Genomic DNA, 18,790 nt, shown 5'->3' on the forward strand with positions numbered 1-18,790 from the left:
GTGCCACAACGAGAGCCTGGAGCCCGTGCTCCGCAACCAGAGAAGCCACTGCAACGAGAAGCCGGTGCACCGCAAGGCGGAGTAGCCCCTGCTCGCCACAACTAGAGAAAGCCTGCACACAGCAACGAAGACCCAACGCAGCCAAAAATAAAAACAACTAAATAAGTAACTTTATAAAAAAAAAAAAGAAGAAGAAGAAGAAAATGATTGTCTTGTCTGGGAAAGAAGCCAGGATGTGGTTTTGGTGGAGCTGGGGTAAAAAATATCTGGGTTTAAGAATCAACTTCTTCTTTGTTGTGTAAGAAAAGGCTTCTGAGGCCGTCAGAGCACTAAGCAGGCAAGCCGGGCTCAGGGAGCAGTGAACAGTGGGGCTCAATTCCCCGGCCTGTGTACATACAAGATATGTGCTTGGCTTTTTCTCTCCTTCTGGGCCAGGAGTTCCTTGTCAGCAAGGTCCAGGCCTTGTTTACCATGGATGGCCTACATACTATTGGTGGTACTGAATAATTGGGAAGGAGGACCTGCTTAAAAAACAACCACCACCGACACACTCACAATTAATATGATAGTGGGGTTATCCGTTATTTCAGCAGCTGTGTCCCTCCCTCACAAGGGCAGCTGTCATCCGTGTTTTCAGCAGCTAGTTATTGCTGTCCCTTCTCCCATGGATAGGTGGAGACCTACCTGACATACCTGGGACTCGGTCCAGTGCTGGGCTGAGACAGTCATTTCTGTTGCTAAAATGCTGACCACAGTGCCGTAGGCCAGCACAGGCAGGTAGAGAGCCAGGCCTGGGAGTCAGAAGATTAGTCTTGACTGACATTAGTCTTGGCTGGCTGGCTCTGAGATTTGGGGCATACTATTTCCTCTCTCTAATCTTCTAACCTGGGGGAGCCTTGTACAGAATCACTTGGTTCCCACTGGCCCCGGTCTCTCCTGGGCCAGCCAGCAGAATTCGGAGAATGTGGCTTTAGCCCCTGCTTTCTGTGCTTTGACCAGGAGAAGCTGCAGCAACACTTACAGGGTCATTCTTGCCGACCTGAATTCGGTAGCGGGAGATGAAGTTAGGCTTTCCAGTTGTGTCAACGACCAGTAGAAGTCCACTGACGGTCCAGAAGAACAGAATGGGCACCTGGGTGGCACCTAAGGTTGGGAAGAAGAAGGAAACCATCAGGACAACTTCAGGAGCTGGCGGCGCACGTATTCCCTGAACACATGCTCGGTGGTAACTGAGGCTGCGTTGTAGGCAGGCCCTTGCCAGGGCCTTGGTGTCTTGGTGCTCGGGGCTGGGGGCCTGCCTTCAGTCTTGGGGTGACACACCAGCTGTGGGGACTGGGATGGGTCACTTAAGGAGTGTCTCTATTTCTTTTCTTAGCTGTAGAACGGGGACAACAACCTTCTAGGTGGTTAGAGAAAAAAACACAAAATTATGGTAAGATGTATGATACACTCCAAACAGAGATGAATTTCGGTTGACATTTGGGTGTCTGTGCCCACTTGAGCCCTTTAAGAATAGCCAAGGAAGGGAGAAGCAAAGGGAGAAGCAGAGGAAGAGTTTGGTATGGTACAGCTCACCACGGGCACTTGGGTTCCCCAATCCCCATGACCCTATGAAGACATGAGCAGGGGTACTTCAGGCGTCCAGTGAGCATTTTTCAAAGTGGAAAACCTACCTCTCAAGGGGCTCCTTGGTTAAAACAGTCTTCACACCCTACCTTCTTGGAGAGTCGGGGTCCAGACAAGTGTGGTCACAGCTCTGAGAATTCCTGTTTGACTTTGTTAAACTCAACCTTTCTCAGACTTTTCTTTACCCAGCACTCTGTCTTCTCAGAACATCTCAGAATAGGCTGGCCATTCGTCCCTGTCTGCCCAGGACAGTTTCAATACGTATCCATCATTCCAGCATCATGATTAATAACCCCTCCTTTATTCTCACAAATGTCCCATTTCGATGATAAGTCGTATGGTCTCCCCACCCATTAACCTCCAATAGAACTGATGTTCTGCAGGGTATTTTAGAAAATACCGATCAACACACATTTAGATAGGGCTTTTTGCTCCACATCCCACTTTTCCATGAAGTCATCCCAAGTATTTCTGTTCTCCTCCTGTGAACAAATAAGCACTTTGTCCACCCCAGTTGGCAGTTATTCAAGTGACGTTGTAGTGTTACCTAACTCTTGTACTATTAACTTTATTTTTCCTTGATTTGCCGCCTCCTCTAATTTCAGTATTCCGAGGAGCAAGGGTGTTTTACTTAATTCTCTCTCTATTCTTCCTCCGGTCCCCGTCTTGCTCCATCAATCACTGTGCTGTGTGGCAGTTGATACCTGAAAAATACTTGGCTAGCACTGTGAGGAAATGTGATTGGCTCAAACATCCTCAGGGCAGTTTGGCAGTGTCTGAAGTGAGGAAAAGATCAGAGTGACAGACTAAGACAGAGACAGAGAGACAAAGACAGAAAGAGGGGGAAGAAAGAAAAGACATACACACACTCATGCACATAAATGTCCATCTCAGCAATCGAGAAAAAAGCACCGTAGAACCTTTAAGTAGCCTAAATGTCCCGGATCTTAGTTCCCTGACCAGGGATTGAATCCAGGCCATGGCAGTGAAAGCACAGAGTCCTAACCACTGGAATTCCCAGAGAATGGACTAAATTGATTAGAATATTTCCACACAATGGAATAGACAGGACAGCTTACAATATTGAGCAAATCTATATCGGTTGATATGGAAAGATGTCCATAATCAATTCAATGAAAAAAAAGTTAAAAAAATAGTAGATGTCGGGACTTCTCTGGTGACGCAGTGGTTAAGAATACACCTGTCAATGCAGGGGACACGGGTTCGAGCCCTGCTCTGGGAAGATCCCACATGCCGTGGAGCAGCCAAGCCTGTGAGCCGCAACTACTGAGCCTGCGCTCTAGAGCCCGTGCTCCGCAACAAGAGAAGCCACCGCAATGAGAAGCCTGTGCAGCGCAACGAAGAGTAGTCTCCGCTGTCCGCAACTAGAGAAAGCCCGCATGCAGCAACGAAGATCCAAAAAAAGCAGCCAAAGATAAAACAAATAAATTTTAAAAAGTAGTAGATGTCTTTTAAGTTTAACCAAATATGCAGCATACTAATGGTGGTTATTTCCTGGATATGAGAGGTAGGTGGTTTTCACCTTCTTTATGCTTATTTGAATTGTGTGATTTTTATTTTTAACAGTGAGCGTGTATTTACTTTTATCCTCAGAAATAAAAAACTTTATTTTGAAAAAAAAAAGTTAGGTTGGTGGTTGCCCAGCGGGCCACCCTTCGAGGTGCCTGCCTGTGTGTCAATCCAAGGGCTCCTTGAGGAATACCGAATGAAAATCACAAGAGGTGATCTTGAACTGTTTTCCAGTTCTAACATTTCAAATGGCAAATATTTTTTCTCTCTGGTATTTGCTTATCACTGAGATGACAGGTGGTTTTCCCATCATTGTAACAGAAACATATAAAATGTTTTCCCACCACTCTCCCCATGTATATTTGCAATCTGCATTGTTCTTTTCAATGAGTGCTTAAGATTCCATTAACCTGTCATGTTTAATATTCAGCCCATTTTCGGAGTTCTCTTCCTAGAAGAAAACAATCATCAGAAACATTTTATTTCTATGTTTGCTTTGTGACAACTGACACTTTTTTAATCTCCCATTCTAGACTGTGACAAAGTTTTTTTGGTTGAGGTTTGTTTGTTTTGTAGTTACTAATTTTCTTCCAGTCAAACGGTGACATAGTTTTTTAATAGGGTAGACATTTTACCTTAATACTTTATCTTAAATATCTCTATATCCTACAAATGAGTTTGGCACAGAATAACTTAATAAATGTTATGTGAGTGAATGAATGTATGACGGAGGACAGTCACTATTGTAGATAATGCTGTCATAAATATTGATGTTAAAATAGGTTTTTTCTTCTACTATGTTTTGAGCTTGCTTTCAGGCTTTGGCACTGTCAGTAAATACATTTTGAGTGAACACTTGCTGTCAAGGCCCAACAGCTAGCTAGATTGCACCAGGTCCAAGGACACAGCCTCACATGAGACAGAACAGCCCTTTGCACTTCTGGACCTGACATCTAGAAGCAGGATTACTGCTCTCACAAGCATTTATTTTCACACAAACTATTTCTTTATTTTTCTATTTGGGGGGATGGAGGAGGTGTCTCAACTTCTTTTCTTAGATATCCTTAAACATCCATTCCAGATTAACCCCCAAATTTAGCACTCTGGGGTTACCAGTGCCTTAAACTTTAAGTCCTCATTCCTTAGAGTAATAAAATGAGAAGTCCCAAGGTAGAGAACAAAAGAAAAAGAATTAAGCTATAACCATGTACCCAAACCCTAAGTGCTGGTGGTCTGGGAATCTCACCTAGAATGTAGAGGAGCCACTCCTTCCCTTCGAATGTAGACAGCAGCCTCTCCCACTGGGCTTGCCAGAAGTAGCCAGAAGCACCCCAAAATCTCTGAAGATGCCTTGAAAGAAAACTCATTCATGTTTCTGGGTGAAGACTGGTGGGTGGACAGCTCCTAAATCCATGCTCTGCCCATAGACCGCCACCGCACGGCCCCCAGCTCCCGAATTAGAGCTGGCCGAGAAGACTCACCATGTGACTGAGTTCCAGAGGGCCACAAGCAAGAGAAGGCCAGAGCCCAGGATGAAAGCCGTCCTCCTCATGGAGCCCCAGATGTGTCCCTCCTAGGGGAGGACAAGAAAGCGTCAGGTCCCAACAAGCCTCCTGCCTTCCCACGCAGCTCACTGCTGAAGCCCGGCAGGAGTGAGGTGCCATCAGGATCTGAATCGGGCCACCATGGCACATCTGCTGACCTTTTCCCAGCTTCCGTGGAAGGCTCTTCCTTATCAAGAGCTCTTAGGCTGTGTGCGGAGGTGAGTATGAAAGTTAGAGCTTAAGGTTGGGGGAGGGAAGAGAGCAAACCTGATCCAGAGAATCTAGCATGCAATTTCATCACCCAGAGAAGGACAGATGAGCCTTCCAAGAGCCATGGGATTTCATGACCAGTCTTCTTGTTGAACAGAGATGCAGATTATTTGTACATTGGAATCACCTGGGAGCTTTCAAAAAATCCCAATATCCAGGTTACTCCCCAGCCCGATTACATAAGAGTCTGTGCGGGGGCAGGGGAGGTGGGGCTGGGCCTCCCTGTCTTTTAAAGGTCCCCAGCTAATTCCAATGGACAGGCAAAGCTGGGATGGCCATCACAGAAGGATCTGCTTGAATCCTTGATGAGGCCACAGGGACTTCAACTGTGTTCCTGAGCCAGGCCTATTTTCCCATGCCCATTACCCTTTTGTCCTTGAAGAAAAGAGTAAATAAACATATTTTCTGACTTGTAATATGTCCTCTGCCTTCCAGAGATATTAGTCTGGGCTGCCAGCTGAATGGGACAATGATGGCTTCTAGGGGCAAAGAACAGACCGCTGGCCATCACTGGGCAGTCCTTACATGTTCTCCTCCAAAAGCCTAAAACAGTGGTCATTGCAAGCTCGATGGTCAACCAGCAGGTCCCAGACTTGCAGAAGGAAAACCCTGGCTGCCAGGTTTGTCACCAATTTCTATAGTACCTTGGGCGGGAATGACAAATGTCCATTACAGCCTATGTTTCTACACCCAGATGCAGTCTGCTAATATTCTTTCATGAGAGAGGACTGGAGGTGGTGGTCCTTATAGGTGTGTGCAGTTAGTGAACCAGGTCACATACACTATTGTAGGGGAAGCTGATCTAATAGGGGGCCATGTTTTAATCCAGCCTTTGGAGATCTAAAGGAGCAGACCGTTTTGACTGACTCATTCAGAGCAACCTGAATCTGCACTGACTCTTTTCTTCTTTGATTACCCCATCCCACTTTTGATCAGAAGACCAAAAAGAAGTTAGTAAGTCATTTTCCATGGCTAGTGAAATGTTTTTAAAGGTCTAGTACCCCTCGGGTCCTGAGGTTTGAAAAATGACCTTCTCTCTCTCTCAGCTCTGAAAATGACCTTCTGTTTCTCTCTCTCTCTCTCTCTCTCTCTCTGTCTCCCCCCATTAAGGGCTGGATTGCTAAGACCACAGAAACTTGTTCTTTTATACAGGCTGTTCAAAGGTCACCCCCAAATTTGCCAGACAGTTCATCTTGGGCTTTTGCAATTATTCCTTTTTTAGGATTCAAAGGACCCTTTTCATGAGCTTTCCAGATTCACTAGGAATTTTTCATTTGAGTTTAATCAAATCAAGCCAAGTCAAATTTAAAACCTCAATTTCACATGTAAGATTAGGTGTGTTTTCAGGGATCGTGGTGTTTTCTCTCTCTGGCAGCCTGAAGGCCAGGTAAATAGACAGGACAAAGGTCTCTGTGAAGGGCAGGAGCATGCAGCACAGAAGTTATCTGGGGTCAACAGCTGGTTCCCACCCCCAGTTCCCAGCCCCCAGTGGGCCTCTCTTGTCCCCAGAGCAACTGTAGAAAGGGGTGGTTCCAAAGGCCTGAGCCTGGGGCATTCTAAGGGCCATGAGACCTTGGTGGGACAGCTACGGGGCTCTTCAGCTACCTTCATGCGGGCAAAGGGGCTTGAGTGATAATCAGGCAGCTGGAGTCAAGTGATTCTGCTCAGCTCCTGAAGTGAGCACTTCACTAATGTGTCAGCTATCCCGAAACCTTGGGGGTGGTGGTGTCAGTTATGCTGCAGGCGCAGATGTGGAAACGGTCACTGGCTGCATTCTCACCAGTTTGGTGGGTGAGGTACTCGCGTTTACCTGCTTTTGTTTCTCATTGTGTGGCACACTTCCAGCTTCTCCCTTCATCTGGAATAAAAAAGCACAGGTGAGCCTAGATGTCATTTTCACATGCAACCAAGGAAGCAAGGAATAGAGAGAGTCAAGGTGAATGGCCAGCCGTGGTTTTTAATGCCGGCAACTCATTAAAATCACCTGGGAGTTACAAAAAAAACCCCCAAAAAACCCCTGGCAGACAAACTGATTCTAAAATTTACATGGAGAAACAAATAAGCAAGAATAGCCAGGAATACAGCAGAAGAGTAGAGGGACGGGCACGAGGGATACTAGGTCTAGCAACTCTTAAAACACATTTTAAGGCTTTTTAAAAAACTTAATTACGCTCTTCTCATTTCTTCAAGGTAGTAAAGAGTTGTTCCTGCGAGATAAAAGAATATCAATGGACTCTTAACCAGGACTTAAAGAGTAGCTCTAACTTGAGTTGGTTCAGTTTTGTATTCTTTGTTATTGTCAGTTTAAAAACAACCACCAAGGTTTTCCTGAAACCAGTCAACAATTCTATGGCCAAGTAAATGGATAGGAATGCCATGCATGAAACTCCTTCTAAAATGCAGTCAAACAAGAACTGGCTAGAAGGAGAATAATTAGGAATGCGTTTGAGATCTCCATTTGAAAGTATGACAGGGTAAATCTTTCTGGAAGTCTTAATAAAACCAATATCTAATAAGTGGAGAAATTAAGGTTTGATCATTTTTATTTTCTAATGTGACGTTGCAGAATTTTCCTGGTTATATAAAGATAATGATCAAATGAAAAATAAAAGTTATTTTAAGGAATCCAAATAGTAGTTATTAGACAACTGAATAAAAATTCTGATGTCAAAAGGTGGTGAACACAGATTAAAAACCAATTGCATCTCTACTTAGCAAAATGAAACAAAAAGGATAAAAAATGGCATTGTCCATAATATATGCTGAATGAGATATTTTTTGGCCATGTAAACATATTTTTTAACATCTTTATTGGAGTATAATTGCTTTACAGTGTTGTGTTAGTTTCTGCTGTATAGCAAAGTGAATCAGCTATACGTATATATGTATCCCCATATCCCCTCCCTCTTGCGTCTCCCTCCCACCCTCCCTATCCCACCCCTCTAGGTGGTCGCAAAGCACCCAGCTGATCTCCCTGTGCTATGCGGCTGCTTCCCACTAGCTATCTGTTTTACATTTGGTAGTGTATATATGTCCATGCCACTCTCTCACTTCGTCCCAGATTACCCTTCCCCCTCCTCGTGTCCTCAAGTCCATTCTCTACTTCTGTGTCTTTATTCCTGTCCTGCCCTTAGGTTCATCAGAACCATTTTTTTTTAGATTCCATATATATGTGTTAACATACGGTATTTGTTTTTCTGACTTACTTCACTCTGGATGACAGACTCTAGGTCCATCCACCTCACTACAAATAACTGAATATCGTTTCTTTTTATGGCCATGTCAACATATTAGGTGTGCTTTTCCCTGCTTTTATTTTTATGCATCACAAGTCAATGCATGCAGAGATGAACTATTTTGACTTAAAAAATAAAAACCTTTATTCTAAAGATTATACAATACTTTGGCACTAGAGTTTTTTTTTTTAATATTTTTAATTAATTAATTTACGGCTGCATTGGGTCTTTGTTGCTGCACGCGCGCTTTCATTGTGGTGGCTTTTTTCTTCGCAGAGCACGGGCTCCAGGTGCGCGGGCTTCAGTAGTTGTGGCTCACAGGCTCCGTAATTGTGGCACACGAACTTAGTTGCTCCGCGGCATGTGGGATCTTCCCAGACCATGGCTTGAACCTGTGTCCCCTGCATTGGCAGGCGGATTCTTAACTACTGCACCACCAGGGAAGCCCAGTACTAGAGTTTTGATCTGAGTTTTGAGGACAATATTCCTTTTACTACAAGCTAGTTCTATACTGTCAAAAACATCTACAAGAGTACATCCTCCACACTTACACACATACTGTACAGAACTATAAAATCTGGCAAGGTAGAAACTTTCTGGAATTTTCCAGTGTATTTTCAAGGTACAGCAAGCCAAAAGAAAGCATTGTAGACAAGTATGCATGCTGACTCAGGCAGTGTTTCCTATGTAACTCTGGTGTAACACATTCATATATATATACACCCAGGGAATATTTCAGAAGCATCAGTTCTTTACACCTTACACTTGATCACGGATGTGGGTACGTCTCTGACAGTTCATCCTGTTCTTGTGCCAACACCACCTGACTGACCCTGTGGTGGCTCCATAGTGAGGTCAAGGCCAGTGCCATCTGCTGTTTCTTTTTGTTGTTGTTGCTGTTGGTGTGTTTCTTGAAGAGACATAGCCTCTCAGCTTTGTGGTGTTGTTAGGGTTGAAATGCTATTCATTGTGTCTTCCATTTGTTGCATTTGAACATCCAGTGTGTCAAACCGGTGTTTAAATTGTCCTTCAAGGCAGAAGTCTTTGTCCGTGTTCATACTCCTCAATGTAGCATCCAAAGATCTGACTACACCTGCCAGACTTGCCTTTGCTTACTGCTACTGCAGTTTGGTCTCCAGCTGCCACAGCATTTACCCTAGGCTTTATTCTCACAAAATTAAGTGCTAGGTTTTTCTGATGGTTTGTGTCTTTGGAGTGTGTTCTTGTGACTTCTCTGTGCCAATCTGAATGACCTTTTAGATCTTGACCTTTTTCAGTCTCTTCTTTATCACATTTCTTGGCATTTCTATTAAGTGTTTTGCAACAAACTTTGTGTTTCTCCATATTTGAAATAAGGCCATGACTTCTCTGTGAAGGTGACAGCCTGGGACGGTGGCTGGGTTTGGTGGGAGGGTGCTTGGGGATTGCACTTACCCTGAGTTGCTGCCCAGCTTGACTTGGTTGACTGTCCCCCTACTTGTCTCACCATAAAGGTTTTTTTTAAATAAATTTATTTATTTATTTTAATTTTGGCTGTGTTGTGTCTTCGTTGCTGCACACAGGCTTTGTCTAGTTGTGGCGAGCGGGGTCTACTCTTCGTTGCGGTGCGCGGGCTTCTCATTGTGGTGGCTTCTCTTGTTGCGGAGCACGGGCTCTAGGCACACGGGCTTCAGTAGTTGTGGCACACGGGCTCAGTAGTTGTGGCTCGCGGGCTGTAGAGCGCAGGCTCAGTAGTTGTGGCTCAGGGGCTTAGTTGCTCTGTAGCATGTGGGATCTTCCCGGACCAGGGCTCGAACCTGTGTCCCCTGCATTGGCAGGCAGATTCTTAACCACTGCACCACCAGGGAAGTCCCACCATAAAGTTTTTTTCTTTTTTTTAAATTTTTATTTAATTAATTTATTTTTGGCTGCGTTGGGTCTTCGTTGCTGCGCATAGGCTTCTCTAGTTGCTGAGAGTGGGGGCTACTCTTCGTTGAGGTGTGCGGGCTTCTCATTGTAGTAGCTTCTCTTGTTGCAGGGCACGGGCTCTAGGTGCATGGGCTTCAGTAGTTGTGGCACGTGGGCTCAGTAGTTGTGGCTCGGGGGCTCTAGAGCGCAGGCTCAGTAGTTGTGGCGCACAGGCTTAGTTGCTCCGTGGCATGTGGGATCTTCCCGGACCAGGGCTCGAACCCGTGTCCCCTGCACTGGCAGGCGGATTCTTAACCACGGCACCACCAGGGAAGCCCCACCATGAAGTTTTAATAGTTGAAATTGTGTGCTAGCACGTGAGTAGGCAGACATATACAACAGATTAGAAAGTCTGCAAATAGACCTTAAAATATACATGGGAATTTAGTATATAATAAAAAGAAATCAATATCAATGGACTCTAAACTGAAAAGATGCTGAACTTGCTCCATAATAAGAGAAATGTGAATTAAAACTATAATAAGATATTATTTCTCACCTTCCAGCGTGACAAAAATCCAAAAGTTTGGCCACATGCTCTGCTGATGAGGCTGAGGAGACTTTAAAATTGTATTTGTTCTTTAAAAAAATATCTTTATTGATGTAAAATTCACATACAATACAATTTACCCATTTAAAGTGTACATATATGTGGCTTTTAGTATATTCACAGAGTTGTGCATTCATCATCACAGTCAGTTTTAGAATATTTTCATCATTCCAAGACAAATCCTACACGCCTTAGGCATGAATTTCCCGTCTCCCTATCCTCACCCTCCTCTAGCCCCCGATAATCACTAATCCACTTTCTGTTTCTGTGGCATTGCCTATTCTGGACATTTCATATTAATGGAATCCTACAGTATGTTGTCCTTTGTGGTTGGCTTCTTATACTTAGCGTACTGTTTTCAAGGTTCATCCACGTTGTGGTATCTATCAGTACTTCACTCCTTTTTATTGCCAGATAACATTCTGTCATATGGATGTATCATATTTTGTTTATCCAGGCCTCTGTTGATGGACATTTGGGTTGTTGCCACTTTGTGGCAGTTATGAATAATGTTATGAACAATTTTGCATAAGTTTTTGTGTAGACACGTTTTTATTTCTCCTGGATATATGCCTAGGAGTGGAATTGCTGGGTTGTATAGTAACTGTATTTAACTTTTTGAGGAATGTTAAGTGGTTACACCATTTTACATTCCCAACAGTAGTAATATATGAGGGTTCCAACTTCTCTACATCCTCACCAACACTTATTATTGTCGCTATCGAATAGTGTCATAACCTGGCTGAAGAGGAGCATTACAGATCATCGTCCTGCCATGTGACAAGGGTGAAGGAACCTAGAGAAAGGAGACCAGGTGAGTTTATGGATGGCAGAGCCAGGATCAGGCCCAGCTTCCAATATCTCTAAGGATGTTTTATTCTTTTGTGGATGATTATGCTTGGTTTTATTATTCTAGATGCATTTTTACCAGCTTTGACCTTAGGAGATACAGCTTCCCCTTGACCCTCATTTCTTACAGAATACTTAGGCTGGAGAAGGGAAGAGAGGAATGGTGATGTATAAAGTGCCTCCAGGGGTTTGAGAAGTTAGCACAGCAGAGGGAGGTGATAAGCTGCTCACCAGCTCCACTGTGAATCACATCACAGCAGAAGGGAGGCAGTCAGCTCAGAGGAAAAGCCAGTCAGGGAGAAATACCGGGAGGTTTGATTCCCAGTAAGGGAGATAGCATCTGGTTTAAGAAAAGGCACCTGAATGTTTGGTGCAGTGTCAGCCCAGTCTCTACCTGGAGGCAGGGGAATGGGTTTCAGCCACACTATAGCCCCCCAGCCCCACCCCTCTAGGCCTGCTTCTTTGTCACCTCCACTCCCTCCTCCAGCACCCTCTGTTGCCTGGCCAGCAGTAGGAGAACCTGCTGTAGCTTGGAGGTGTGGAGCTCCACCCTGTGCTGAGTTCTTAAAAAAAAAAGAAAGAAAGAAAAACACACAACAGAAGAGAAGGAATAAAGTGAAGCTGCAGGCATTCACTCCCTGTTCTGACCCAGGAGGGCAGTCAGGATTCCTTTGCTTACCTGAGTGTTAGGGGTGCTCTATAGTCATATTCTGTACCGCCTGAGGCTTGCAGAGAATAACTGCACAAGCGTTTCAGGATGACAAGTGTCAGCCCCAAACTATGGTAAACAGCCCTGCGCCACATTGGGGACAACAGATGTTACTCAGTAACCTGAATTTATAAGGATTCCCAAGAATTCTCTCCTGTTGCGGAGCACAGGCTCCGGACGCGCAGGCTCAGCGGCCATGGCTCACGGGCCCAGCCGCTCCGCGGCATGTGGGATCTTCCCGGACGGACTGGCGCACGAAACCATGTCCCCTGCATCGGCAGGCGGACTGTCAACCACTGCGCCACCAGGGAAGCCCGAATTATCCTTTAAAAAATTTTTTTTAAATTGTATATTGGAGTATAGTTGATTTACAGTGTTGTGTTAGTTTCAGGTGTACAGCAAAGTGAATCAGTTATACATATACATACATCCACTCTTTTTTTAGATCTTTTCCCATATAGGCCATTACAGAGTATTGAGTAGAGTTCACTGTGGTGGTATACAGTAGGTCCTTAAGAATTCTCCTTTAAATAGTGATTTTCTCCACCTTCATTGTGCTGAGCAATTCCTATTGGCCCAATTCCCAAGTTTGGCCCACATCCTCAAGATGGATATGGGCCCATTCATGAAGTTACCTTTCACACAGTGGTAGAATTCTGGGATGAAGCAGGGTCATTTTCAGTCTGGCAGTTTGCCTTCTGCCTGGAGTCCCAGAAAGCACAGATCTTTAACTACCCAGTTGTGCTAGGTACTTTGGGGGCTAAGCCTGTAAAGTGTCTTAATGACAAGGAACCAAATATTAAAGGAAACACCTCAAGTTGGGAACAACTTGGAGATCCTAATGTCTGCAAACCACGTGCAAAAAGGTAGAACCTTCACCTCACCATGGGTTTCCCTCCTCAGTGCTTGTTAGGAAGTGTGAAAGGCTCTGTGGACCCTGTCGAGATATCCATCCTGTTTGGGATGGAAGCTGAGGGGATTTTTGCTTTGTTTCTTTGTTTGCCTGTTTGTTTCTTTAGCTACCAGGACTCTCTTTGCCATGCCATGCCACGCCACAGGAACTTCACTTACAAGTCAGAGTCTCATCTAGCTTTTCCCCCGATATCTTATCATCACCATTATCTTTGCCAAGAGCTTGCAAAGCTAATAAGACACGGTGTTTGACCTTTTGAAGCTCATCTATTCCTTCCAGGAACATTTACGAAGAACTTACTACGTACAAGGATTCCTGGAGGTGCAAACTCTCAGTCTAGGTACATGAACCCATCATTTCAAAAATCCATATGAAAAGTGCTAGCCTAAGTTCTGGTCCAGAGCTAAGAAAACACTGAGTAGGGCAGGAGATCTGGCATGCCCAAGAAATCTTTAAAGGAGGACAGTGCCCAGGCTTTCTCGTGGTCTCCAACCTTATAACCAAGCCTTTTCCTCCTAAATTGCATTTTAGCTTATCCAAGGAATGCTGGGTTTTAGTTATATCATACTTTTTTTAAAAAATCAAGATAGATGTAAGAATCTGCCACGTGAATATCAAAACTGCCATCGAATATATTCCTTACCCCATTATTTAGTTCCCCAAATGAAGTAGTGCACTTTTTATGAGAATACAGCTGATAAATTCTTATAAAGAAATTAGTGCACAGGAGTTTTCCTCTTTGGGAGTAAACTTGTGGTTGCTAAGGGGGAGGAGGATGGGGGAGGGATGGATTGGGAGTTTGGGGTTAACAGATGCAAACTAATATATAGAGAGAGAATGGATAAACAACAAGGTCCTACTGTATAGCACAGGGAACTATATTCAATATTCTATGATAAACCATAATGGAAAAGAATATAAAAGAAAGAATGTATATATATGTATAATTGAATCACTTTGCTGTACAGCAGAAATTAACACAACATTGTAAATCAACTATACTTCAATAAAAAAAATTAAATTTTTTTTTTTTAAAAGAAGTTCTCCTCTTTGGAAGAAGTTTACTTGTGGAATGCAAAAAGGCAATCCATTTTGGTCCTTCTCACCCCTTTCTGCTTTGGCTGCCTGTAAGTTCAGAGTTAAAGTTAATGCTCAATTATACTTCTTGGGATTTTTTTTCCTTTTATATAATCCAGTATATAAAAAATGATGTGTGTCCAAGGATGTTCATTGTGGCATTGTTTTTGATGACTAAAAATTGGAAACACCTTGAATTCCATCAATAAAGGGTTGGTTAAGTAATTATAATACATCTAGTAATGAAATATTCTGTAGCCATTAAAGGAATAAGGCAGCCCTATGTGTACTTTCCAGAACTCTTAAGTGAAAAAGTAATGTGTGGAACATGTGTGTGTGTGTGTGTGTGTGTGTGTGCTGTTTATGTATACATAGAATAATACCTAAAATATTAGACTATTGCTGGAAGAATAAGAAATTGGTTACAGTGGTGGCTTCTGGTGAGGTGAATTCGGTGGCTGGGGGACAATGCAGAAGGAAGGCTATCTTTTTACCATGTGCCTTATTTTTTGCCTTTTGAATTTTGTACCATGAGTATATTTTACCTATTCAGAAAACTACAGAAATATTAAAAAACTTTTAATGAATTCAGTGCTCATTCATAGGAAATATTTTATTGAAGATTCACAGAGTAATTCGTTTTTACTTTACTCTTCATCATATTAATTGCAGTTCCTTAAGGGCTTTGAGAAATCTTTGTCTCCCCTGAAATTCTATGCTGATTTTTCCATGTTCATTTTTCATATTTATAGCATTCATTAGATTATTAAAGGTAACTATGACAAGGACCAGTGCCCTGTTTCTTCTTCTTCTTCTTTTTTTTTTTTTTTTTTGGTAATGATTTTACACGGTCCAAAAGCAAAGCAATAGCAGTAAAGCACCTGGTTCTTCTCTCTACAGATCACTGCCCCCCCCACATCAAAACAGTATAAAAAGGTATTTATTGAGTGCCTGATGGGTTCTAATCAGTTTTTATTTTTCTGCAACTGTTCTACTGCATATATCCTTTTATTGGAAGCTATCTCAAACTCTTGTGAGATGGAGGCTGGATGTAAAGTATTAAGTAGGTATTAAAATTAAACACCTAAGTGAGACTAGGATGGCTGTCAGTACAATAAGACCCTGGGAGGAGGCGGCTCTGTTGACTCCACAGGCAGGGTGCTGATGCCTGCTGCGTCCATGTCATAGAAACTGTTTTGTTGAGACTGAGTGATTAGGGACTGATACATAAGCTTGACCTTGAAACATCAGCCTTCTTGGTCAAAGGGAAAGTGACTCTTTATCTTTTGGTGGTGGGAAGGCCCTTTGACTGCAGGAGTCATAGCATTTATCTGTTGACATCTGACTTCATTAGAAGCAATGAAACATTTCGTGATATGCCATTTTTCTTCGGCTAAGCCAGTAGGCCCATATGCTATTTCCTGAGATGTTTGTCTAGGTAGCTGACTCCTCTAAGCTACACAACCGTATCATTCTTCTGAATATTTTATGACAAAGCAGCTTGTTTTCTGTGCCTCTCTACATCTGTAGACTTGTTTTCAGTTTTAACTGAACAGAGTCAGTCAGAAAGGTTCCAGGGGGGACCCCAGACATGGTGGGCCGATGTGTCTTCACCCAAAGAATTTCCTTGACATTGTGTGCCAGTGGTATTGTTCAAGTTAGAAGTTTTGGCAAACAAAATCAACAACAACAATTATTAAATATTTACTATGTCAAGGTACTATAATCATTACATTTTTATGGTACCTCCTCTCTTTTTCTCTACCTTTTGAAGTCTCCCATCTAAGAACTAGAAGTTGTCTTAAGCTCATCTATTCTGATGCCCCCATGTTCCATTTGAAGAAATGGAGGCATAGAAATCTTCATTATTCAGCTTCAAATTACACAGTTATTTAGTGGCAGAACTTGAATTCAGTGCTCATTATACCGATTAAGTCTGCGAAAGGTATAGGATGTGCTGATGTCGGTGAATGCAGGGTGGGCATTTGGATTGTAAAAGGACACAAAGGAATGAGATCAGCCTCTGTCAGCCACAAATAATGGATTAGATATTGTGTGTATGCTTTTTTTTTTAATACAAAAGGTAAAATAGAGCATGGTTTTTCTAAGATAATAATCATTCTTTCAAGAAATACTTATTGTATGCCAGATACAATGCTAGCTACAGAGGATACAAACGTGAATAAGACATGCTTCTTGGTCCTATTTAATAATGTAATACTATATAACTTTGATTTTCCAAGTGAGAAAGTATGTAGGAGGAGGATATGAAATAACATTTATGATGAGAATGCATTCAGAGAGAGAAAGAAATTAAATGCACTAAAAGTAAATATTCTAATACTTAATAACAATGAATTGATTCTCCCTTAAAGGGATTTCGATAGATATTATAAGATTATCCAAATTAGATACTTTTTAGTGTGGTTGTTTTGAAAGCAGATGATTCTGACTGTTTTGAAAGCAATGATTTATTGCAGAATCCCCAATCTAGGTAAATAGCACAGTGAGGCTATAGTGCATGTTCACAACTTAAAAAAATCTGAAGACAGGGAAGGGGAATGGGATGAGGGTGGGAGAAGTAGACAGTTTAATTTTAATTTTTATTTGTCTGCAGCCTGATTCTTTCAGATTCTAGCTTTCTGGATATTCTGCATGGTTGATGAAGGTTCCCATTTTATAGGTACAAGATATATTATCTTTATGTGAATGTGCATGGTTTCTTTGTAAATATCTCATGAAATTATCAGGGAAAAAAAAAAAAAGACCTGATGGACCATCTGGTCTACCCCTTCCATTTTTATCGCTAAGGAGATAGGCTCAGATAGCAAAACTGACTTGTTCCAAACTCCACACAGTTTCTGGCAAAATCCAGGTTTCCTAACACTTTGCCTGGTGCCACATGTGTTTTCAGAATAGCATAAATTCTATTTCATACGGGAGAGGGCTACTCTCCTGAGGACTGAAACTCCCATTACTTCAGCCTCTGTTCTCAGGCTGTTTGTATTCTTGGGAAAAGCTGAACAGCCTGCCTCTAGCTTAAAGCCTCTCATGAAGAGGGTTTCGAGGAGCTGCTATGACCAAGGTCTGTACGTATGTGAGACTTTTACGGAGGGGAAGATATTCATTCAAGAAGGTAAAATGCATGAAGGAAAAGGTTGAATTTTGAGACAAAAATTATTCCCTTTGGACAGTTTTAGCAATGCTCCCTTCACTGCTTTTGCCTTGGGTGCTTATACCCTTTATGATTTACTGCCCCAGTTGACTGCATGCCCGTGAGGCTGAAAGCCTGCCTATTTTGTTTACTATGAGATCCACAGTACCAAACACAAACCTGGCATGTAGCAGATACTCAGGAAATATTTGTTGAATAAACGGAAGAAGGGGAAAAGAATTAAGAGCCTTATTTTTTGCCCTCAGAATGTGTCCAACATTTGCTCTTGAACGTGTCAGCACCTTTTCCTATACTACACACTTACCTTTCTAAGGTCAGAAGCTAACGCTCAGAGCACTTGTTTTATCAAATTGAATTGAATCTTTATGTCCCAACCAGAGAAAGTTAGTTGGAATTGCATACGAAACTGAAGCACCCTACAAGTCTCTGTCTTGTCTTGCTTGCATTATGCCCCAAAAGACCCATATAGCATCCTGAAAACCAGTGGCCCATTGTTCACACCCATCTACACACACTGTATTCCTCTCCCTCGGTAACCTCTGTGGGAATCCTTCCTGAGCTACTACCAGGACATCAGCAAGTCTGAAAGTGGAGCATCTGTTGATAAATCCCGGTATGTCGGTCAAAACAGCTTTGACATGGCTGTCCACCTTCTAGTCCCCACATCGACCAGGGGCCTTTGCAATTTTAAGACTGTTGTAATTGGCCCCAACCCTTCCAGGTGACCCTGGCAGGTTAGAGAGGAGAAACAGTTCAACCACAGTTGCTTCCTGGCAGTCTTTTTCCAGTAGGATTTTCGAGTTCTGATTTGGGATTTTCTCTTTCATGTGGTTTTGAAGCCAAAGCAAGTCCGTTTGACAGAATTAGCTGTCAATTGCTAGAAAAACAAGACTACGGAGGAGGTAGATTGTACAAACACGGGCAGAGGACGGCAGACATTAGTGAGACAGGAAGGGACTCTGTGTACTAAGAAAACATCCCAGGACATTGTTCAGAGGCAGATCTCACCTGCCCTGTAAGTGGAGAGGACACAGAGGTGAGAAGGGTACGCTTTGCCTTTCTTTAAGTGAACTTGGACGCGTCCTGACCTTGGCGACCAGCTTCCCTGCCCAGCAGCTCCCGCTCACCTCTGCAGTGGGCTATCTCCCAGCTCCTCCAAGGTCCTGGCACAGCTCAAGCCCGCTTTCTCTTCCTCCAGCCCCGACGTTGGCAGCCGCTGTCGCTGTGCTGCCGCCTCGCCCTGTTATTAGTCGGAAGGCTGGGAGGCTGGCCAAGGTGATCATGTTACAGAGCAGCTGACTGGCTCCGGCCAGGCACGTGACGGGAGAAAGAATTTGGGTCTGTTCTGACGAGAGACAAAAGCG

General features: G+C 43.2%; 1 protein-coding gene across 2 annotated transcripts in view; it reads right to left on the reverse strand.

Annotated features, from left to right (window-relative positions):
• The window catches only part of FAXDC2 (fatty acid hydroxylase domain containing 2), a 26,517-nt gene extending 7,849 nt beyond the window's left edge, over nucleotides 1-18,668 (reverse strand). The window contains exons 1-5 of one of the 2 annotated variants that reach the window (XM_081233772.1): nucleotides 18,554-18,668; nucleotides 6,781-6,828; nucleotides 4,638-4,729; nucleotides 4,403-4,506; nucleotides 1,022-1,143 (exon numbers count right to left, since the gene is read on the reverse strand). In XM_081233772.1, coding sequence (XP_081089898.1) covers nucleotides 1,022-1,143; nucleotides 4,403-4,506; nucleotides 4,638-4,729; nucleotides 6,781-6,828 — 366 coding nt within the window. In that variant the 5' untranslated portion in view covers nucleotides 18,554-18,668. The other variant, XM_081233773.1, reaches the window with a different exon arrangement.
• Nucleotides 18,669-18,790: the final 122 nt, after the last annotated feature.

The sequence above is a fragment of the Mesoplodon bidens genome (genome assembly GCF_964165515.1).
Source record: "Mesoplodon bidens genome assembly, chromosome: 4".
Lineage (NCBI taxonomy): Eukaryota > Metazoa > Chordata > Mammalia > Artiodactyla > Ziphiidae > Mesoplodon > Mesoplodon bidens.